The sequence below is a fragment of the Stigmatopora nigra genome, chromosome 4, assembly GCF_051989575.1.
Source record: "Stigmatopora nigra isolate UIUO_SnigA chromosome 4, RoL_Snig_1.1, whole genome shotgun sequence".
In the NCBI taxonomy this organism is placed as follows: domain Eukaryota; kingdom Metazoa; phylum Chordata; class Actinopteri; order Syngnathiformes; family Syngnathidae; genus Stigmatopora; species Stigmatopora nigra.
In genome coordinates, this window is record NC_135511.1 from 3829438 (window position 1) to 3853587 (window position 24150).

The window sequence follows — 24150 nt, forward strand, 5'->3', positions numbered from 1 at the left end:
CATAAACCTAAAAAAAAGATTCCAAAATAAAAATGTTCACACTGACCTAATGTCACCAGAAGTGCGCTTTTTTTTTTTACGTTGCCAAAAGTTAATGCCCTGGAAACCAAACAACTTCAAGTTCATGTTAGAGAAAAAGAAGCAACAAAATGGCTGTTTCACAATGTGAATCCTAAAATAGTACAATGTATAATTTAGGTCTTGACTGTGTAGGAGGACTTGGACTAAAACTCCCATTAACCTGTTTCTTTGTTTAACTATTTTTACTGTGATAATATATTTAGATATTAATACATTGCAGACTTTTCATATGCTTATAACTGGAGTATTTGAAAACTGCACTTCATGATAACTGGACTTGTGTACTTACTGTATTTTGTATAGGCACGAAAACATAGTGTTAGTAATAATAGGGGTCATTCTACTTCTCGCTTCTTCGATTATTGCAGTCATATGTGGCCTACATTATCAGCGACATTCGAGGGTTCACCTTATTAAAAAGGAAACACATCATTATGGCTCCTTGGCCTCCCAAGGGTCGTGAGGGGTGCCCACTATGGATACGAGGTGGGGGAGACCCTGAATTGATGACTAGCCAATCATAGGAAACAAGAAGACAACCAATCATTCAGGCTCATACTCATACCTGTCTGCATTTTAGTGTTTAAACAGTCTGCCATGCATCTGTTTTGGAGGTGGGAGAAAAACAGAGTCCGGATAATACCCACGCATTTTGGTATGAGCGTGAGTTTGAATAGTTGTCTGTCTCCACGTACCCTGCAAATGGATGGACACCAATTTAGAGTGTCCCCCGACTGGTGCCTATAGTTAGCTTGGATAGGTTCCAGCACCCCTAGCGACCCTTGTGAGGATAAGCGGGAAGAAAAATCAATGAATGAATTAATGTATTTATTATATATTTACAATGTTAGAATCTAAGGGAATAATCAGTGTTCTTTTTTCATTTGTTGGTAAAAAAAAATAACAGGCTCTTTATTTTTTCAAAAGAATGGTTAGTAACAAAACAAAAATTAAATATGTATTGATTTACGAAAAATTTATCTCAGTGAAAAACATGCAGCTGCACAATTCACTTTTGCAGGCAACATAGAATACTGAGCTGAGCCCGGATTTCGACTAGTGCCAGTTAGACACCACTGTCAATATGTAAATAAAGGTGGATGGCTGCTGTTTGTAGGTCTCGGGTAATCGGGCGTGACTTACATGTTCATTTTTGGTTTAAATGAGACTAAATTTGCATTCTATCGTAGATAGATGTATATTTACAAATACTGACATTTTTTTCTTCTTGAATGTGCCGGATGAGTCACGCAACAAAAGGGCGTCGTTGCCAGTGAGTGTCAGCGTGGGTGAGTGAGAGCCCTCTGCACTACACTTTCCATTTTGTATTCAATGAAATAACAAATGTCAATCACACTCCAAACCTTTTGTTACCTTTTTAAGCTTCCCTAACAAGGCCACTATATTGTCATGTTGCTCAGCTGTTGCCAAGTCCTCAGCGCTTTTTCCATCCTGAGAAAAAGAAAAAAATGTATGTAAGCACTAATAAAAGTGTTTTTTTTTTTTTCCAAGTTGGCTTACATTGGTGACGGCTTCAGTGTTGGCACCTGAAAGGCAGAGGTGACGAACTACTTCTAGGCCGCCGTTGCTGGCGGCCAGGTGGAGGGGGGTCCGGCCGTACTGATAAAAAAATAAAAAAAAGGAAGGACTCGTCAATAACAGTTCGTTTGAGTCCTGTGCTCATATAGCAGTCATTGACAGTGCTGGTGTTCAACGATTGGCTAGCCACCAATTCAGGCTGTTCCAACTTCTGCCCATGGTTAGCTGGGATAAGCAACAGCACCCCCGCGACCCTTATGAGAATAAGCAATTTGGGAAGGAATTATGTTTCGATAAAAAACTAAATTGTTTTTAAAAATGAAACTTTAAATGCAATTTTATTGCAAATATGGAACCTCAAAACTTGTAAAGTGGACAACTTTTGCAGAAAATGTTCTGGCATATTTCTTCTAAAATGACATTGTTTGTCGTTATCAATTTCTGGTGTGCTTTATCCTCTAATGCCTGAAAAGATTGACAAATAATTTAATTTAAAATTTGTCAATATTTGACAACTAATGAGTTAAATAAGTGTCCTATAATACAAAGTAAGTAAGTCAATGTTCACAAAAACCAATCCAATTAAATACTGTAAGCATTAGTGTTGGCAAAGGCGATCAGAGATTTATTCATAAACCCATTAAACAAAGCACTAATGCAGGATTATCTCACCTAAAATCCAAAGAGGTGTTACGACCTGATACTATAGTTGTTGGATATGGATATTATGATTCTATTAGTTTGAGGAATTACTTTAAATGTCCTTTTTTTGGATATAATGTTACAAAGACCAAAGGAGAAATGTCTAAAGTTGTTACGTTAAAGCACATTGATAGGGTAAAAGTAGATAGTAGGTAGATTTTTCATCCCAATTCATTTTCTGAACTGCTTTATCCTCATTAGGGTCATGGGGCGTGCTGGAGCTTATCCCAGCTGTCTCCGGGCCAGATGCGGGGGACAACACCCTGAATCGGTGGCCAGCCGATTGCAGGGCACAAGGAGACAGACAACCATGCATGGTCACACTCACACCTAGGGGCAATTTAGTTTGTCTAATCAGCCTACAATGCATGTTTTTGGAAAGTGGGAGTTAACTGGAGTATCTGGAGGGAATCCACACAGGCCTGGAGAAAACATGGAAACTCCACACAGGTGTACCGACCTGGATTTAAACCCAAAACCCCAAAGCTGTGAGGCCGACGTGCTAACTACTGGCGCCACTGGGCTGCCTAGTAAGTAGATTTATAGATTCAAATTCTTGCAAATTTTACAAATTTTCACTCATCAATGTGTCAAACAATAAATCGGGTTCAATAATTTGCTAGGGAATTTTGAGAGGAAACAAAATGCAGACTTGAGGTGTCATAAATGATTATTTTGATAGTCAACTAAGCACCTCTTATGTTTGTGATGAGTCGGCTAAACAGACAATACAGTATCTCACCAAAGTGAGTACACCTCCCTCATTTCTGCAATTTTGAAATCATGTTATTTTACTGTTTACAGAAATCAATGAATATTTTAAATTGTAAAATATGAAAAAAGTAAATACAAATTTAAAATAAAATTAAAAAATGGCCGCCTGATGGTGCAGAGGTTCATTCATCTGACTTCGATATGGGCAGGCACGGACGGGGATAGGGGTTCGGCTCCAGTAATCCCCGTAAAATATTATATGGTCAAATGTTTTAACAATTAATCGACTTTCAAAACGACTGTCGACATCTTTTTATGAACAATGTCAACGTGGCTGTGCAAGGTTTTGAAGTCCATTGACACTTTTACAGACTGATTCCAAATGGCACCTTGTTGGGGATGTCCAGTACTGCTCGGGCGGCGCAGAGCGCCACCACGACAGGCAGGTTTCCGTCCTTGCAGGCGATGTGCAGCGGCACGTTGCCGTGGCGATCCTGGCGGTCTGTCTGACAGCTGCGAGCCAGCAGGCATCGGACCACCTCCAGTTGGCACCGCCGCACGGCCAGGTGGAGGGCGGTTTGGCCGTCCTGTGGGAAAACAAAGAAACGACGCAGTTTCCCACGATGGAAATAAGAACGACTGAAAACTTGAAGAAATAGGGTCCCAACCTTGTCGGCGCTCTCCAGGTCGGCACGGTGGTCCGCCAGACACTCCACGATATCCACAAAACCGCGTGCGGATGCAGAGAGCAAGGCGCTCTCGCCTTCGCGGTTCTTGGCGTCCACGCGGCAGCCGGCACGGCACAATGCCCGAGCCACTGCCGAGTAGCCGTGCCAAGCCGCGCAGTGTAATGCCGTCTCTCGCTCCTGAGCAGGCGATGTGAGGTTTATAAAAAAGATCTTTCAATATTGTGCTTGGCTTTGGGATGAACTGGGGGGCTCACCTTGTCGTAGAGGTCCGGGTTGGCCTTTATGCCGCAAAGGTAGCTCACCACGTCCACATTGCCATAGCGAGACGCCACGTGCAGAGCTGTTTCTCCAGACTGTGGGAATCAACAAAAAAGCTAGTTTTGACACTTGTTAAAGAAAATCTTGTCCACCCCTTCCTCTCTCACTCCACTCCAACGTGGTATATTTAGGTATATCTTAAGAAACCCAACATCAACATTGCAACCTGTAATATACGTTAATCCTTTGAATTTCGCAGATAACGGATAATTGAAAAACTGCAAAGTCGGATCACCCCATTATTACTAAAGTAATATCTTGACATATGAGTGCCCCAACGTACGAGAAACTTGAGATACAAGGAAAATTCTGAGCAAATATTTCCCTTGAGATACGAGACAAATTCGAGATACAACCATACGAGACAGCCAATGGGATGCTGCTTATGATGACAGTGCACTGTCTTTATCCCTTATTTTCAAAGAATGCAACTGTTGGCCACGTAAGGTCTGTGTCCACAAAAGACGGATTTGGGCAACGAGCGAGGCGTTTTCGTGGGACGGTTCTACTTTTGCATGAACCAGGGGTGGGTAATCTATTCCGCAAAGGGGCACGGTGGGTACGGGTTTTCATTCCAACTCATTGAGAAGGCACCTTTTCACATATCTGGTGTTCTAAAAGTACAATCAGTGGATTGAAGTCAGGTGCTTCTTGTTTTCTGCAGAAATCTCATTGGTTAAACTGTCTGCACTAAATCGGTTGGAACAAAAACCTGCCCCCACAGCGTCCCTCAAGGACTAGTTTGCCCATTCCTGGTCTGAACACATCTTTACTGATGTTCATCAGTGTCTATCCAAGAGAAATGCATATCTTTTAACTGCACATATATGAGCCAACTTTCTTCTTAGTGCTGTAATGTGGAAAAAAAGGAGGTTGACCATACATCAGATTTCTGCTGCACAAAAACACAGACAAGCAGTCTGCACTGGACACTAAATGCCAGGAGGCACAGGTGTGGAAAATCAAAGCAATCAATGTCTATGACATCAGAACCTAAAGGCCTTCATGTACAATTACAAGAGATCAAAACCATCGAGTATATTTGTTTATACGAGTGAAAGATTTCTTGATTTGTGACCTTATCCTGTACGTCCAGAGGACATTTGTTGGCATGGAGGAATTTGAGGGTGTCCACGTGACCGTGTCTCGCCGCGTAGTAGATGGCGTTGGCTCCACTCTATGAAAAATAAATAAATGCAGACGTCAGTCCAATCGCCAAGGAAAAAACTCAATCAGCATACAAGGTATAAATCATCCAAAACACAAACATAACAAAAAAATCCAAATAATAAAGAAAAAGGAAATGAATAGCTGAAATATTCAAACATTCAAAATTTAGGTGCCACCTTATCGAGGGCATGAATGTGGGCTCCTTTCCTAATGAGAACTTTGATGATGTCCACATTGCCGCAGCCAGCCGCTGTCAGTAGCGGCGGCGTCCCGTGCTTGTTGGGCTGATTGACATCGTAACTATTCAACGAGCCCAACAGATGCTGCAGGCCTGGAACGTTGTCATCGTTTATGGCATGGATGATGGCCTTCATTACGAATGAGTCTTCCTCATCCTCCATGAAAAAGTAAACATTTTACAAAATAATTCAATGTTGTGCTGAAAATGTTAACAAACAATATTAATTTACAGTGACAAACTATATTTAAATTTATTGGTTTCTTTTAACGGCAGCTAACATTTCAAACGAACGTATATTCATTCAGTACCCCCCAGGCAAAATGGATTGGACATCAAGTTGCTACAATGGCAGAAGAAAAACGAGCCGGTTCTCATAGTTTAATAATATCCACTCTGACTGAATTAATAATTTAAAATTCATAAAATATTGTAATGTATAACTGCATAAAAATGAATTTTGAAATTTTAAATGAAAATATAAGTTTTAGGGTGTCTCGATGGAAGAGTGATAACCACGTCGGGCTCACAGTTTAGGGGTCGAGGGTTCAAACAGGTTAGCCTACATAATCAGTTCTGTGGGCCCCGTTCCATCGAATAAGTGTCAGTCAGGCACACAGTAGGAACTTTAATTACGGGTAATGACTGCAATGCACGGATAATCTCTACGACAAAGTAGAAGTTGAAAACCTCTTTAGGAAAAAAGCAGGATGGATTTTGAGTACAAATTAAATAATATTTTTGGTGAGTAAAATCATTTTAAAAAATTCTGGTCATATTTCTAAATAGAAATTTTATGAGGTTATTTTTCGATGTCATTTTTGTATGTGTTGCAGGTGTAACTGCAGTAGCATTATTAAAGCCATAAAATAATTACCGAGGGTTGGATTGATTCAGATGGAACACTAATGAAGGCCTAGGTGTGAAACGCACGGCCCACCACTGTCAAACTCACATTAATTGCAAGAGCATAAAATTTACAAAGTAACAAATAAATGCAACAACTAACAGCAGATGCTCTTTTTAAAATTTTAATTTTAAATTATATATTTATTATTAGGATTATCACTTTTTAAATTATTATTATTGTCATGCATTTGAGTATTTCTGTATTTCTTTTTTATGTATTGCTTGTTAGATGTAAATTCAAGCGCCAAGGGAATAAACAAATTGGTGACTTTAAAATGAGTTGCAGTTCTCTTCCATACCTGAAAGGCGCAACTTGTAAGGAGTGTCAATAATTAAAAATCTGCAACCTACAAGTAAACATCATCTGATACTTAGTTCACAAACATGTTTCTAGCCCATCTATGCACAGTTACGCATGTAAACACAACTTGTATCAAATCCAGGCTGGCGAGATTGTGAGGCCGTGAGGCTAATAATAGTCAGGCTGTAATTAAGAAAAGGCCAACTGTAGCAGTTAACTAAGACTAATTAGCGGTGCATTTCGTGTAAATTGGCGTTACCAGTGTGTCTTCACTTCGCGCAACGCTCATGTTGCTTCTGGATAGGAAAGACCTCGACAGGCGATTGCACAAGGAGATGAGTCGAACGGATTGCTGCAAAAACACAAAACAGACATGTTGGAGTTCTTAATATTTTTAAATGTTAGTAAAATTTCAAGATATAAGACGATAATGGAATGAAAATATGTGTGATGTAGATAACTGTAACCTAAACTGAAATCACAGTGTCATCCAGTGAGCGCAAAGAGCAGCCAATGATCTTCTGGGCAGTGTTGATCACCCTCTCCATTGCCTTTCTGTCTGCTGCCGTGCTTCCAGCGTACCACACTGTAATGAAGTATGCCAAGATGCTCTCCACAGTGGTGCTATAGAAGGTTACCAGAAGCTTAGTGTCCAAGTTGTTCCTCCTGAGTACCCTCAGGAAATGGAGTCGCTTCTTGGCCTTCTTCACAACTACCGTGGCGTTGTAAGACCAGGAGAGCTTCTCCGTGATGTGGACCCCCAGGAATTTGAAGGCTTGGACCCTGTCCACGCATACTCCATTTATGAGGAGTGGGGCCAGATCTGTGCTGCGTTTGTGAAAGTCCAGGATTATTGCGTTAGCTTTCGTGGTGTTGAGTGTGAGATTGTTCACCAAACACAACGAAGACAGTTTGTTGACCTCATCTCTATAGGCTGACTCATCCCCTCCTGAGATGAGTCCGACTACAGTGGTGTCATCGGCAAATTTGATGATGGAGTTAGACTGGTGGGTCGGTGTACAGTCGTATGTGTACAGGGAGTACAGAAGAGGACTCAGTCAGTACAGAGCCTTGAGGGGAGCCAGTGCTCAGTGTAATGGAGGAAGAGAGGTGGGGACCAAGTCTAACAGTTTGTGGACGGTTGGTTAAGAAGTTCTTAATCTAGTAGCAGATAGAAGAGGATAGTTCAAGGTGGGAGAGTTTTTCAGCCAGAATGTCCGGTGTTATAGTGTTGAAGGCTGAGCTATAGTCAATGAAAAGCATCCTCACGTAATTCCCATGGTGATCCAGGTGGCTCAGTGCTGTTTGTAGAGCTACGGCGATGTCGTCCTCAGTGGACCTATTTGCTCTATAGGCAAACTGGTGAGGGTCAACTGAGGGAGGGATTGTATCCCTGATATGGCGGGTGACCAACTTTTCAAAACACTTCATGATCACAGGCATAAGTGCAACAGGTCTATAATCATTCAGGCTGTCAACGGTTGGCTTTTTAGGGGCAGGGATAATGGTGGCAGATTTCAGGCAGGATGGGATGATGGATTGTTGCAGGGAACAATTGAAGATATTTGTGAAAACATCAGTCAGCTGGGCAGCGCAGGCTTTGAGCACCTTCCCATGTACTCCGTCAGGGCCAGCAGCCTTCCTGGTGTTCATAGTCCACAGTATCTGTCTCACTTTATGTTCCTGAAGTTCCAGTATACTGCTGCACAGTGGTGGTGGATGTGTTGAGACAGGGTCTGATTTGTCAGACTCAAAGCGGGAAAAGAAATGGTGAGGTTCCTCTGCTAGTGAGGCATCTGTGTTAACAGACACATTATTGTCATTGTAATTGGTAATCTGTCGTATTCCCTGCCACATCTTCTTTTGGTCATTTCATGCGAAGTGCTCCTCAATTTTCCTTATATATGCTGCCTTGGCCTTTTTAATGCCTATCTTCAGCTCTGCTCTGGCAGCGTTGTACTGTACTTTGTCCCCTGACCTGTAGGCGATGTTACGGCATTTGATGAGTGCCTGTGTCTCACTGTTCATCGAGGGTTTTTGGTTAGGAAAAACCTGTATCCGTTTATTAACAGTGACTTTGTCCGTCCAGTTTTTGATGTAGGAAAGTTCAGTGTCTGTGTCGTCCTGGAGGTCGTGGTGTTCAAAAAGTTCCCAAATGGTGCAGGAAAAACAGTCTTGCAGCTGAGAAAGAGCGTCCTCGGGCCATGTTTTTATAATCTTTATATGTGGCCTTGTTAGCCTCTGGAGTGGGGTGTATGCTGGGATGAGGGACAGGCCGAGATGGTCTGATCCAGCTACGTGGGGGAGGGGTGTGGCTCTATAAGCATGTTTCATATTAGAATAAACAAGGTATAGAGTTTTTTATCTCCTCTCGTGTGACACTTCACGTACTGGATAAACTTAGGCAGAACAGTCTTAAACATGCTTTGATGAAGTCACCAGCGACAATAAAGACTACAGGTGGTCAAGCTGCTGTTTGTTTACAGCCGCTAGCAGGAGGCTAAGTTCCGTGCTAACGTTAACACCCGGTGGGATGTAAACCGGCATTACAATGACAATCGTTAGCTCTCTAGGTAGATAAAAGGGCCTGCATCGTACTGCCAATAGCTCTAAATCCGGGGAGCAGTGAGTGTTAATGATCTTACTGTTGGAGCACCATTCCTTGTGTATGTACATGCAACCCCCCCTGCAGATGTTAGTAAATAACAATAAGATTGAGAAAACAAAAAACAAAACTGGAGAACATTGAGCCGCTGCACCCGTATGTGCCGCCATCTTGTGGTTTTGTTCTAAGCGTGTAAACTTGTTGGACTTCAACACCACAATCAACCAGTCAGGCAACAATTCATCTGACATGTTGAAATCCAAAATGGGGGCTTTTGTGTTCGTTATAAGCTGAGCTGAAATGTTATCCACGACATAAAAACTTACTTTCCATTTCCTTCGAGCGGCGAACCTTCTAAACTTTTCCATATTGACCGCAGACTCCTTCCTACTTAGCGCCTGTTGCGTATCTGTGGGCTGGTTTGGAGATAAAAAAACATTAATATATAATAACCACTTTCAATTAATTATTGTTTAAAAGCAAAGTCCTGCCTTAATCCAAGGATGTTGAAGGCTATCCTGAATACTCATCCTCTTTCTGTCAACACAACACAGAACAACATTTATATGTATACTACAGTAATACCTCATTTATCACAGTTGATTGGTTCCAAGACCCACCACAAAAGGTGAATTATGGCAATGTAGGAACAGTGTATTTATGGTGCGTAATTGATAATTTTTGCACTGTACTATTATTCAAGTCCCTAAGGAAGACACTGCCCTTTAGTGGTCAGTAAAATAATCTCCAATTGTGACTTCAAATGATTTGATGTGACGGCCCGGCGGATGAGTGGTTAGCGCATCGGCCTCACAGTTTTGGGGTCCTGGGTTCATACCCAGTTTGGTCTTCTTGGGTGGAGTTTGCATGTTCTCGCCGGGCACAACAGTTTCTGTCCGCAATTCCAAAAATATGCATTGTAGGCTGTTAGGACACTCTAAATTGCCCCTAGGTATGAGTGTAAGTGTGAATGTGGCCATTTCACCCTTGCGAAAGAGATCTTGATATCAATAGGTTCTATCTGTTTAAATAAATAAATAAATAAATAAATAAATAAATATATAAAGACAAAGGAACATTTTTTTCATTTGTGAATGTTTTTTTTAGCTTTACTTGGGGTCTTTGACGAGGAGTCTGGCAATGAAGTCTTTGGCCAAGATGCTTGTGCCACCAAAGAAATCTTCATCAAAAGTGTAGTCCACGGCCGACACATTAGCTAGCGTCTCTTGCTTGTTGTCACCAAGGAAAGGGGAGGCCCCGCTCAACCTGACACCACAAGAGGATATATTGATTAGCTTTAGAAGAAAAAGGTTTATTTTGCAAGGAAAAAGTTCAATACCGGTAATGCAAGCATTTGGGGAATTAATATTAGAAGATACAAAAAAAATTAAATGATTGCAGATCTCCAGATGAATTATTTTTTTTGCTGTGAGCACTATAGACCTTAACCTGAAATTTTTGGTGGTCAATTAGAATATTTCTGGCGACCAGTCTAGGGTTTAGTCTGCCTTTCCTCCGAAGTCAGCTGGGAAAGGCCACAGCAACCCCTAAGCTGTGTGGTATGGATGATGATGATTACAAAAGTTAAAAGCACTTACCATGTGAGTATTCACATTTCCACTAATTTCATTTTACAAATGCTTGAAAGGATGACATTTAAAAAAAAATGTAATTCACAATTTTATTCCATGGGCCACAATAAATTGGATTTAGCACTCGGGGCTTGTGTTTGAGATACACTGCAAAAATAATAGTCTTACTAAGAATGTCTAGTTTGCAGTAATATATGCAGAATTCATTCTAATCGGCGGCCGGTTGGTCGAGTGGTTAACGCGGCGGTCTCACATGCCCTGCTGGCCACTCATTCAGGGTATCCCCCACTTGGTGCCCAAAGTCAGCTGGACCCTTGTGAGGGAATATAGTTCAGAAAATGAATAAATGAATGAATATATTCTAATTTAACTATAAGATAATGACTTACTGTGAGCCACTTTTACTTGCTCCACCAGCAGATTTTTCTACTTGTTAAAAGCAAGAGTAACATGTTTAAATAAAACATTTACTCAATTTTCAAGATTATTTTTTTCCATTTTGTGTCCAGATATTGCATAAATGAATTGCATGAATTCCAAACGCCAGACAAAGATGTTCGTGAAAACTCTCCAGCTCGTCAGTAGCAGATGTTAACAACCATGACAGCTGCAACGGACACTCGCTGCTTTGCAGTTAAGATCAAACCCTCAAAAGCCAACAGTTACTGAAGCAACAATAGGAAAAAAAAGCTTCACGGACAGAGCGGTTTTGCTGAAGGCAGGCATAAAACAGGCTCAGGAGGTCAAAAGAGAATGCAACATGATGCGCCTAACTCCAATAAAGTGTTTAAGAGGGTATATCACGGCTGACATCTAACTCTTCTTCACTAGCAACTCCTCCCCACGAATGCAGTTAGAGTATGTGGTGTTTGGTAACTAAACATAGTAGGGATGTTATTTAAAACACCGAAAAATGAGGACAGAAAAATGATTCATAAAGAGTCACTCAAATCACCTATTTTACTATTACTGATTCGGATCCCCTGAAAATGAAACGACCTGGCTGATAAATTCCGATTTGATTTTTGATCGGGGACATTCCTAATTTGAAGCAACGGAGTTGAAACGAATGAGGATTTTACAAAGGCTATTTTTTTTAAACTTCAAGTAGAAGTAAGAAGCAGAGCACGCCATGCAATAACATTTCGATTCAAATCGGTGTAAGTAGACGTTTTTTCCTTTCTTAAAATATTCAGGCAGCATTATTACAATAAGGACAGCCCTGTGGCGCGAGTGGTTCGCACATCGGCCTCACAGCTCTGGGTTATTGGGTTCAAATCCAGGCCGCCTGTGGGGAGTTTGCAGGTTCTCTCCGGGCCGGCGTGGGTTTCCTCCGGGTACTCCGATTTCCTCCCACAATCCAAAAACATGCATGGTAGGCTGATTGGACACTAAATTTCCCCGAAGTAAGAGTGTGAGCGTGAATGGTTGTTTGTCTCCTTGTGCGCTGTGATTAACTGGCCACCGATTCAGGGTGTGTCCCCCGCCTCTGGCCCAATGTCAGCTGGGATAGGCTCCAGCACCCCCCACGATCCTAGTGAGGATAAAGCGATTGAGGAAATGAATGAGTGAATGAATGAATGTTACGTTATGTGCTGACTATATGTTATACGTTCTAAGGATGGAAATTCGCTGTTTAAAACGGGGGAAACGATATATGCAGAAAGAGACTAATGCAGATTGATCATTTTAAATGGATAACATACTGTACTGTTATCGTGCACACAGAGAAAGACTCATAAGCATGTTGTCTTCTCCTTCAGAATTGTATTCTGGCTCAGATGGTTCAAATAGCCCCGATTGTGTTGACGGAGGAAATATGCTGAACGCATTATCATCAACGCAAGCAAGTGCCGAGAGAGGCGATTTGAAAAAATATATTTTGTGTGCTTTTTTTTGTCTCGTATTATTCAAATTTGTCAGGATTTCCAACACTAAAATATAGCAAACCTTAAAGAGTTAGACAGTTTTTTAAGAGCCACATAATTTGACATCTATCCATGTCAAAAGCACTGAAAGAGCTAGCTAGAGTGGATTTGAAGAAGCCAACACAAGTGGTTTCGTAAGTATGCATTACTCACAGAATATACGTTATCACACCAACGCTCCTGCAGAGAAGAAGAGAAAAGAATTTAATTCATGATGACATCAAAAGTGAGATTTCATGCTGTTGTAGCTCCTATGTATGTATTTTTATACATACCACATGTCTGCCTCCAAACCCAGAGGTTCATAGTTCACCACCTCAGGAGCTACAAGAATGAAGCATCAATAGATATAGTATGAGGAAGGAACGATAACCACGGGTACCGGCGTTGAAGACTGACCGACAAACTCCGGCGTTCCAAAAATGTTTTTAAAGTCGTTGCCAAAATCAATTTTGTGAGCCAGTCCGAAGTCAATGAGCTTGATGCGCGGGTGAGGTGTTGAGCGACTCAGCAGCATGATGTTCTCCGGCTAGAAACACCCCAAACGCAACACAAGACAAGAGATCAAAGTCAACAAAATGCTGCAGAAAGCAAAAAGTTAAAGGCTATGCTATACTAGAATTTAACTTGAGCTCATGACTTAGCTCTTTCTTTTTATTTTGTTTAAACATGAAAATTACTATTATTACTATTATTATTATTATTATTATTATTATTATTATTATTATTATTATTATTATTATTATTATTATTATTATTACTATTATTACTATTATTACTATTATTACTATTATTACTATTATTACTACTATTACTACTATTACTACTATTACTACTATTACTACTATTACTACTATTACTACTATTACTACTATTATTACTATTATTACTATTATTACTATAATAATAATAATAATAATAATAATAATAATACTAATAATAATAATAATAATAATAATAATAATAATAATAATAATAATAATAATAATAATAATAATGATACTAATAATAATAATAATAATAATAATAATAATAATAATAATAATAATAATGATACTAATAATAATAATAATAATAATAATAATGATAATTATTATTATTATTATTATTATTATTATTATTATTATTATTATTTGTGCACCAACTTACACAATTTTGGAACTTTTATATTTGAAGACTATAAGATCATGTATTGATTTAACATTTGTTATGGAATTCACATAGTACAGATGCTGGACGGGCAAGTAATCATTGCTAATGTTTACAGGTTGGTTTGCTAGCCTTTGTCTTGTCTGCAACATTGATAATACAATATAGCATATTTGTCCTGTCAATCCAAAGGGGGAAGAGGATCAATCAAGAGGAGCTTTTCAATATTTGTCATCTTGTTGGCCACCAATCCTACAGATTGCTCCTTTAACTCATTCGCTGGCATCGACGAGGAAGCGTAGGCAGCCAATGAATGGTCATTGGCAGTTTGCCGTCCCAATTCAAATGGATTGCACATTTAAAAGTGATAAACTGATTTACATTAATGGCAATGGCATGAAAAGACCTTTCATTGTGACGTTCCCATCAGAGTCACTGAATTTATATTAAATTTGAGTCTTAACATTTTTTTCGCTCATTACAATACTAATACCACCATTAAGAAGGGTGGAAAAAAACCTTTTTAGGAATCAAACCAATAAACAAGAAAACCTTGAGGTCGAAGTGAGCAATGCGCTTAGAGTGCAGGTAGAAGACACCGTCCAAAATCTGCTTGAGGAATTGTGTGGCTTCCTCCTCGCTTAGCGACTCTTTCTCTGCCAGGAAGTCAAAGAGTTCTCCACCAGCCACACTGAAAAAACAAATATAAAGCCATCAATCACTTTTTAATGGAGACCAGCTCAGCTAATCTCATTACTCGGGTGCATTAAAGTGGAGTTGACATGGCTTTGAAGCAACTCATTGGCCGCGATCAACAGCAATATACATTAAAAAAGGAAAAACATTTCCATACATTTTTTTTAGTTGACTGGTTTATTGCAGTGGCATATTTATAGGTCTTACGATATCAATTTGGAAGCTCTAACTCATCTAGATTACTGCTGTCAGCGTTCTTAAAAATACAAGGAAACTGGACCACATTACACCTAAAATCTGAATTCCCCATTAGAGGAAGACATGTCTTCCCATTGCTTTTTTTTTAAATGACCAAAACTGTGCGTGTTGGCCTGACAGTTCTCAGATCGAAGGTTCAATCCCAGGTCTGGACCTTTCTGTGTGGTTTGCAGGCTGCTTGGGTGGGTTTTCTCCAGGTACTCCGGTTTCCTTCCACATCCAAAAAATATGCATTGTAGGCTGATTAGACACTCTAAATTGCCCCTAGGTGTGACCGTGCATGGTTGTCCGTCTCCTCGTGTCCTGCGATCGGCTGGCCACCAATTTAGGGTGTCTCTATTCTTCCCTCACACGTGAACGAGAGCCTGAGAAGCTTAAACTCCTCCACTTGGAGAAGGACCTTATCTCAACCATTCACGCTCACAGCCATACCGAGGGGCAATTTAGTGTGTCCAATCACCCTACCATGCATGTTGTTGGAATGTGGGAGTAAACCGGAGTACAGGGAGGAAACCCACGCAGGCGCATGTCAAAGATGAGTTTGACACCTTCACAAAAAATATGTTGTAAAATTGCCCATTTTTCTTGTAAAATTATCCGCCAATTTCCACAAAAAAATGGGGTACTCACAGCTCCAAGATGAGAATGACGTCAATCTTGTTCTCAAAGACCTCGTGGAGGGTAATGATATTGGGGTGCTGGATCTCTTTCAGAATGTTGACCTCGCGCTCGATGTCCTCTCGCGTGACACCGCGCCGACTGGACTTGCTGCGCCGCTTTTTGATGAACTTGGCGGCGTATTCGGTACCAGTGCTCCGTTGACGACACCGCCGTACCACGGCGAACTGGCCACTACACACAAGGAAATGGGCAGTTTAGCTTGATGGGGCCATTTTATGTTAATCCGTATGCTTGCAAAAACGTATACAGTAATCCCTCGATTATCGCGTCTTCCCTTTCCGCGAGTTCACTAATTTGCAATTTTTTCTCGCTATTAGTTATTACTTTTCTTTTTTAAAGTTCACAATAATGTGAAAATCTTCTCTGAAACTCGGAAGCGGAAGCCTCTCTTGCTACTACAACTCAGCACAGATGGAAAAAAGTTATAAACGGGGTGACCCTCTGCGATTTTTCGATTATCGAGGCCATGTCTGGTCTACATTAACCGCGATATTTGAGGGATTACTGAAACACAAATTGCAGCAATCATGTATTATGCAAGACGTATTTACATCCAAAAGTAGATAAACTGAAATGAAAATGAAATGAAATTGAACGTGTAAAAACTGAAATGCGAAATGGATTGTGTGGCACTACTTGATTACTAGTAGAAACTTCATGCATTTGCAAGTGGGAAGGGTGAAATAAATTTTATTTGCTGCTAGCTCTCCCATTTCAAATAGATTGGACATCTAGCGGTGTCAATGGCAGCCACTTAGTAAATAACAGATGCTTCGACAATGATCATATTTTAAAAATCAGTTCAGATAGTTATGATGTAATATAATTGGAATATGAAAGCCAATATACATTGACTTTTATGGGAATGTCACCCCTGCCAACATGGCCACACTGAGGCCATAGTGAAAGGGGCGATAAAATGTCTTTTCATGCTTCAACCATAATAATAAATCATCATCAATAGTAGATGTCCAATCAATTTGAACTGCTCTACCACTTCAAACTGATTAGAAGTCTATAACGGCCTATTTCAGCCAATGAGTTAATCCCAAAAACACATAAATTGTACACTTGTGTGACTTTAGGTGAGGATGTGGCAAGAATATCCATTAGTTTATCTGGAAGGTGTTGCCAGCAAATGCTGCGATTAGTGTTGCCATTTAATTGAAATGATCGAGGATATTGTGGGGTTATTTCTTTTAAATCAGGTTAATTTTAAGTGATACCTTGAGATAAGACCGCAATGTGTTCCGGGACGGAGGTCGTATGTCAATTCTAACCGAGGCAAAGGTGTTAATGTTTTCCACCACGGTTTTCGAGTCGGAACATGCTGCTGCCCCGTGCCTCACAACCCAGTTCGTTTTTTTTTAAGTTATCGACCCAGCCACGACTCGCTTTGAAGGGTTCAGCTGGTGGCTATTTCAGATGCTTGCTTTGCTTTCTAGTAAATGTAGCCTGCTTTTTTGCAGATTTTCGACTCGGTCACGCTATCTCCCGCTGTTTATCTTCTTACCATATGAAACAAATGCAGCTTGGAAATGATGGTGAGCGGTTCATTGCACTGGCTTGTGTTGGACCCATTGTTTTTCCTTAAATTTGCACTGATTAATGCAAAAAATGCAACCTGTAGAGTCGGTGCTCGTAGATATCTTCACGCGAGGGTGATGCGGCGAGTTCTATGCTGTTCTCATATGCAGCCTCTCGCATACCAGACACTTGGCGGCCGAATCGGGAACCGTCTCTAATGCTCGTATCTCAAGGCAAAAAATTGCTTGGAATTTGCCTCAAATATATATTTTTCTGTATGTTGGGACATTCGTATCTCAAGGTATTACTGCACTGTGTTAATGGTGGCACCTTATGTCATGCGGCAACATTGAGCAACGGTGTTTCAGTTGAAGTCTAAGCGCCATTAAATGCATTCTGTGAATACAGTCGCTCGGTTTTTCACATCCAGCAACTTCCTATTGTCTCTCCTCTGACAAGTAGGGCAAAAAAGTGTGAAGACCTGTCGGCGCTTAAATACACAACAAAGCCCGGTAGGACATTTGATCCTGCTTCCTGCTATCTGGCCTCTAGAAAAACAGCCTCCCGTTCCTCAGTCCGTGTGTGGAAGGCTCTTCCCTTTTTATTCCTGTTAGGTTGGTTCTATTGCAAGAGTTGCGCAAGTCTTGAGGGATTCCCCTGCTCGTGAAAAGAATAAACAAGTGGAATTGGACTTAATTTTACTTGAATCATTTTTTTTATTTTTGGCTCCGGTGAATAAATAGAATAAATACGGGTTTTGCTTTCGTTGTCATCATAATTGACAAAATGTTTACCAAATTGTCTCTTTTGTTTAACATTTTAAATTAATAAATGCGTAAGGGGAATATCTATTATTTTTCTTGATTTACATAAAAAAAACAAAAATTAAAAAAATACAATTGCCCACCTTTTTTTTTTTAAACTGAAAAGGGAAAGACTAAAAAAGGATTTGGAAAAATGTTGAGATGTCAGTCAAGACACAATCAAAATGTATGTATATTCATTTGCCAATGGGTTAGTCAAAATCATAACAGCCTGTTTACCTGCCATTAAAGGCACCTCATCTCATCTTCTCAACCCCTGCCAGCCAATCGCAGGGCACAAGGAGACAACCATTCATCCTCACACTCATACCTAGGGGCAATTTAGTGTCCAATCAGCATACCATGCACGTCTTTGGAATATGGGAAGAAACGGGAGTAACTAGACAAAACCCATGCAGGCCCGGGGAGAACATGCAAACTCCACACAGGTGGACCGACCTGGAATTGAACCCAAGACCCCACTGTGAGGCCAACGCGCAAACCACTCAAGGTACCGCGCTGCCCCCATTAAAGGCACTAGAGGTCTAATTCAATTTGACTGGGGGTATCACAGAATATTTAAAGGCCAAACAGGTGGGTGGTTGCTTCTTTCGCCTAATCACAGATCCAGCACCTGCTGGGCTGAGCAAATGACAGGTGCGGCTCATCAGAGTTGTCTTTGTGCCTGTTTTGGGGCCCTCGGCCCATGGCCGTAACACAAAGTGAATTTAAACAATAATAAAAAAAAAAATAACAAAATAAAAATATGAAAAATAGTATTTACTTTTATGTGACTAAATAAAAAAGGAAAAAAATAGGAATATGAAGAGAATATTTATATTCTTCCTTTTATTAAGTAAATAATATTTTTTACTGACACATTTCAAATAGTAAAATATCCCCCCTGGTCAGGGGAATTTACAGGGAGGGAGAATTAAAAAACGTTCAGTCAAAATGAATTGAGCGTTTCGTGCCGTCATTGGTAGCCAGTGACTTAAATATTTAATGTAGAGTCCAACAACCACTGATCTAGGTGAATGTAGGCTTAATACTCATCCATGCACAGGTAAAAAAAAATCTCTTATACATTTTCTAACAGAAAGAAGAATAAACAGCTAGGCATGAGCAGGCAATTGTGAGCTAGCTATTGATTGGCTTCTTGGTGTGAAACTAGAGAAGGTGCTGCAACACCCCCCCCCCCCCCCCCCCCAAGTGTTAAGTAGAATATCAAGGCTTGTTGGCAGTGCTTCCCAATTGGGATCCTGATGCCTTGCATACCAATGCAGGATGACACAATGAGTGCCAAATAACCTGCATGCTGCGGTATGACATACCTTTTCTTTATTTAGAACTACTGCGCGCTGCCTAGTGATAGATGAAATTATTATTCATTCATTCATTTTCTGAACCGCTTCATCCTCACAATTTAGTGTCCAATGAGCCTACCAGGTATGTTTTTGAATGAGGGAGGAAACCGGAATACCCTGAGAAAAACCCATGCACGCCCAGGGAGAACGTGCAAACTCCACACAGGTGGAATATAGCACTGAATCAACTTATATTTGAACAATTTTAATTGATGAAAACTTTCAACTTATGAACAAGCACTCGGAACCGAACTCGTTGGTAAGTAGGGGAGCCTCTGTAATCCCTAAATTATCGTGGTTAGTGTATACCAGATATGGCCACGATAAACAAAAAAATGCGAAGTAGTCATCCCAATTTAAAAAAGGTGTATATATATATTATAATTTTATTATATCATATCAATCATATAATCTCTCATACACCATATACCATATATCATATACCATATATCATATAACATATATCATATATCATATATCATATATCATATATCTTATATCATATTTCATATACCATATACCATATATCATATATCATATATCATATATCATATATCATATATCATATATCATATATCCTATATCCTATATCCTATATCATATAGCATATATCATATATCATATAACATATATCACATATATTATATCACATATATCACATCACATATATCACATATAGCACATCACATATATCACATCACATTGTATCACATCACAAATATATCATATCATATCAATATATAATAATTCTATAAGAACAAATTGTCAGTGCTGCAAAATAATGGGGTAAGTTTATAGGATCAAAGACCAAAATACATTTTTAACCAAATAACATTGTTGCTTCATTAAAAATGGTCAGAAACACAACTTTTTAGGCACCACATGAATTTGGAATTTCAAAAAATTAAATGAAATAAAAAAAGCTTAAATTTGATTTGCTTAGCCCTGCTTGCAGCTGAAAAAATACATTTTCACTTGGCTAAACGCTAACGGTGTAACGTAAAGTAAGTTTTTTGTCTTCAACTCAGACATGAATATTTTACAAGAAAGATAGTTGCCAGGTTGTTTATGAGTACACAAAGTGGGTGGTAAAACGCTAATGCAAAACATCTCCATCCTTGGGTTAAGAACACACAGCACTATTGATTCAGACTCTCAGTGCTTTCACCTTCGCCAGCCAGAAGACGAACGACAACATTCCATGTGAGATGATTATTTGACTGAACATTAACTCTTTTTCACCCTGAGACTTTCTTATCATGTCGCCACATTAACGGCAATACAACAGCTGCGCAAATATAACATCACGTGCATCCTGTTTCTTGTGGCCAATTACAATATCCCAGTAGCAAGTAAAAACATTTGTGCTACATGCAAAAATACATCCAATGATTAACTCATAGGCTGCCATTAACAGTGATAGACGTCCAATCCATTTGAAATGGCAGGTCTAGCAGTAATTTCTTAATATATTTTTCTCAATCATGTTTAAATGTGTGTCATTATTGGCACATTTTCTTGTCATATTAAAATACAAGGACTAATTTAGTTGAAATCTATTATTTTGATGTTGTGATTTTATGTCCACAAATGACAAAAACAACAAGATTAATAAAATTAGATGTAATCTCTTCACGATATCAAATTTGGCTGCGTGATGACGCTGAAGTTAGCCCTTTGACTTCATGGTCCCAAATTTACATGATTAGTATCTAATATAAAAGTAGAACATTGGTTTAACAGTCACACTTTCTTGCAATGCTAAAATATTTATCTTGCAATACAACAACCTTTAATGCCTAGTATTTGGACAGAATAAAATAAAATACAACAAAAATGCAAATTATACCCAAAATCTATACTCGGATTTCATATTTTCAACGATTTCTCTGACCGTATGAAAATTGTTGACCTAAGAACCAAGAAGTACCCAGCTATTGTCTTTGAACAGACAGGGTGGTAGCTACTGCTTTCTTGCAAAATAGGAGCCAGCCGGCGGCGTTCACAACCCACTCGGCTGCGCTGTTTGTATGTGTGTGGCGTGCGTGTGGATAAAACAGTTATGCAACTGCCATGCCACTGTGTAACGGGTAGAAAGTGTAACCAGGCAACGGGATTGAGAAGTGAGAAGAGGAACCGGCGGCTGCCCGCAGGAAGGAAGGGGATGATGGATTATCAACGCCGTGTAAATCAAAAACCTACAGCTGTCGGGATATAAGGAGGATTTTTTCATGAGCTCATTATTACCCTGAGGGCAGCACCGGCTGTTTCCTCATTGTGTGTTGACTGCTTCCAATCTATTTCAACTGGGAAGCCACATAATTCTTTACTTTGGCTTTATGACCTTGCGCCTATCAATGCGAGTTCATTCCGAGCACATCGCAGCATAACTGGCATCATCGAGGACTGACAGGAATGCATTATGACACATCAAGGACATGTGATACCAGCAAAGCTCAGCAGGAGGTCAGAGAGTAGACTGTCAAAATTCCTCAAACCAAGCCACCGTCAACCTCCGTTTTATGCTTGTTGTTGTTGTTATTAATTACCATAACATCTTATAGCACTATTACCAATAATCACTTCAACCACCTAAAGAAATGGATTGGACCTCTAGAGCTGTCATCGGTACTGAAATATGAGCATTCACAGCCAGTCCTCTCAGTTTAAATACATGTCTAGTATTGCCAAAAGTAGGTAATTAGTTAAATTCTGTGTATCATATTTTCCAGACTAAAAGTCACACATTTTTCACAGCTTGTCTGGATCTAATACGCAAGTGTGACTAATACAGCAATACCTCGCCATACGTGTGTCCCGACATACGAGCAATTTAAGATAAGGGTACAATTTTGAGCAAATATTTATCTTGAAATACATTTTGACATGGAGCATACAGCGAATGCGAAATGCTGCTCATAAGAACATCAAGGGCACTGTCTCTCTCCCTGCAACTCACTCGTGTAATGTGTCTACGAGCACTGGAAGGAACGTTGCATTTTCTCAGTGTATTTTCCCCCGTTAGTCAGTGCGATTGGTGATACTTGTTCGCTAATACAAGAGGAGTACTACTTCACGGGCAATTTGGCAAGTGGTTGTGCGTTATCCTATTGTGAAGACATTGGTGTGCATCATTTTCGGAATATTTTGAAGGGAATACAAAAGCAAGTTTAAGGTTAGATTACCGTATTTTCACGACTATAAGGCGCACCCCCAATGAATGACATTTTTCCCATATATAAGGCGCACTGGATTATAAGGCGCCCTGTCTATTTTGGAGAAAATTTAAGACTTTTAAGTGTGCCTTATCGTCATGAAAATATGATACATTTATTTTTGAGTGTGTCTGCATCACAATCCAAGTTCATTTAAATTTGTTTGTTATGTTACGAGCGCGTTGCCGTGCAAAAAGTGCTGCCCCCATTGCTGTGTTTAGTTCCACCATTCCTTTGACTCACGTGAGGAAAAGCAGCTCAGAAAATGAATAAATAAAAAATAAAACAATAAATATCATTTGTTGCCAATGATAGCGATATACATTCAATCCGTTTGAACTGGAAGCGTCGACTGTGAATAAACAAACATTAAATAATCCAGGCAGCCCTGCAGACGAGTGGTTATCACGGCAGCCTCAAAGCTCTGGGGTCGGGGGTTCGATCCAAGGTCGGTTGCATGTTCTCCCCCAGGCTTGAAGAATGAATGGTTGTCACCAGTTAGACGTACAACGGCTTTGCACAGGGGCAGTTGGAAGCTAATGATTCATTCATTTTTCTGAACCACTTATACTCATAATGGGCGCTTGGGATGCTGGAGCCTATCCCACCTAACTACGGGCATCAGGCTGGACAAGTCCTAAATCAGTGGCCGCCAATTGCAGGGCACAAGGAGACAGACAGCCATTCACACTCACACTCATGCCTAGGGGCAATGTGGTTTTCAACCAGCGTACATGCATGTTTTCGTTCCACCAATGCCGTTATACGCAGCTGTGTATGATGACAATAAAGGCTTTTGATTTGATTTTGGGATGTGGGAGGAAAGGAGTACCCACGCAAGCCCGGTGAGAATATGCACAGTGAGGACCGACGTAGAATAGAACCCTCAGCCCTACAACTGTGAGGCCGACCCGCTAACCACTTGTCTACCAGGCCAGCCCTACTGGTGACAAACTAATTGAAATTCACACCAGAAAAGAGTAAATAGACGTCACTCGTCATGAATGGCGCTGAAAGAGTTAATTAACATTTGGTATACGTGGAGCCTACATGAACCAAAATTGAATTGAAGGCTTTTATTGTCATAATACAAGTGTAATGAGATTTAAATGTGATGACCATTTATTTATGAGGATTATTTAGACCACCAAAAATAGCCACCTGCAACACAAAGGGGCTGAATTTGCATTTGACTGACTTTAAAGTTTAGTCATGTCCTAAACTGGACTACCAACTATTTAATAATAACGTATTTACCAATTTAAGATGAGAGATTTTAGATCATGGGTGTCCAAACCGGTCCACAAGGGCAGCAATGAGTGCAGGTTTACATTCCAACCGAAGAGGAGGACATGTTCTTAAAAGTGTAATGAGTTGTTTGCCTTCAGGTACCGCTGGTTTCAGAGGAAACCTCATTGGTGAAACTTTCTGTGCTGGATCAGTTGGAACTAATACCTGCACCCACTGCGGCCCTTTTGTGCAATAGTTGTGACACCCCTGGTTTAGATCGTGTGAGATTATCATGTGATGATAGAGGAGGAGGAGGTGGGAATGGTGGGAGGTGAAGAAGGCTGGATACGAGCATGGGGGGGATCGGGGGCACCAGCTGTCTAGTCATCATCAGCTCTTAAATTACAGCAAAACTGACTTTTTGCTGTTTTTTTTCAA

The 24150-nt window shown here is 40.1% G+C and overlaps 1 protein-coding gene across 2 annotated transcripts in view; it reads right to left on the minus strand.

The window, feature by feature from the left end:
• dapk1 (death-associated protein kinase 1) overlaps positions 1 to 24150 on the minus strand; it is a 36651-nt gene that overhangs the window by 10576 nt on the left and 1925 nt on the right. Inside the window, exons 3-18 of one of the 2 annotated variants that reach the window (XM_077714199.1) lie at positions 15520 to 15741; positions 14488 to 14626; positions 13186 to 13315; positions 13062 to 13110; positions 12940 to 12966; positions 10380 to 10532; positions 9758 to 9803; positions 9593 to 9682; positions 6921 to 7013; positions 5390 to 5608; positions 5122 to 5220; positions 3980 to 4078; positions 3705 to 3902; positions 3426 to 3623; positions 1603 to 1701; positions 1456 to 1533 (exon numbers count right to left, since the gene is read on the minus strand). In XM_077714199.1, the coding sequence (XP_077570325.1) occupies positions 1456 to 1533; positions 1603 to 1701; positions 3426 to 3623; positions 3705 to 3902; positions 3980 to 4078; positions 5122 to 5220; positions 5390 to 5608; positions 6921 to 7013; positions 9593 to 9682; positions 9758 to 9803; positions 10380 to 10532; positions 12940 to 12966; positions 13062 to 13110; positions 13186 to 13315; positions 14488 to 14626; positions 15520 to 15741 (1939 nt within the window). Of the gene's footprint in view, positions 1 to 1455; positions 1534 to 1602; positions 1702 to 3425; positions 3903 to 3979; positions 4079 to 5121; positions 5221 to 5389; positions 5609 to 6920; positions 7014 to 9592; positions 9683 to 9757; positions 9804 to 10379; positions 10533 to 12939; positions 12967 to 13061; positions 13111 to 13185; positions 13316 to 14487; positions 14627 to 15519; positions 15742 to 24150 lie in introns of both variants that reach the window. The other variant, XM_077714198.1, reaches the window with a different exon arrangement.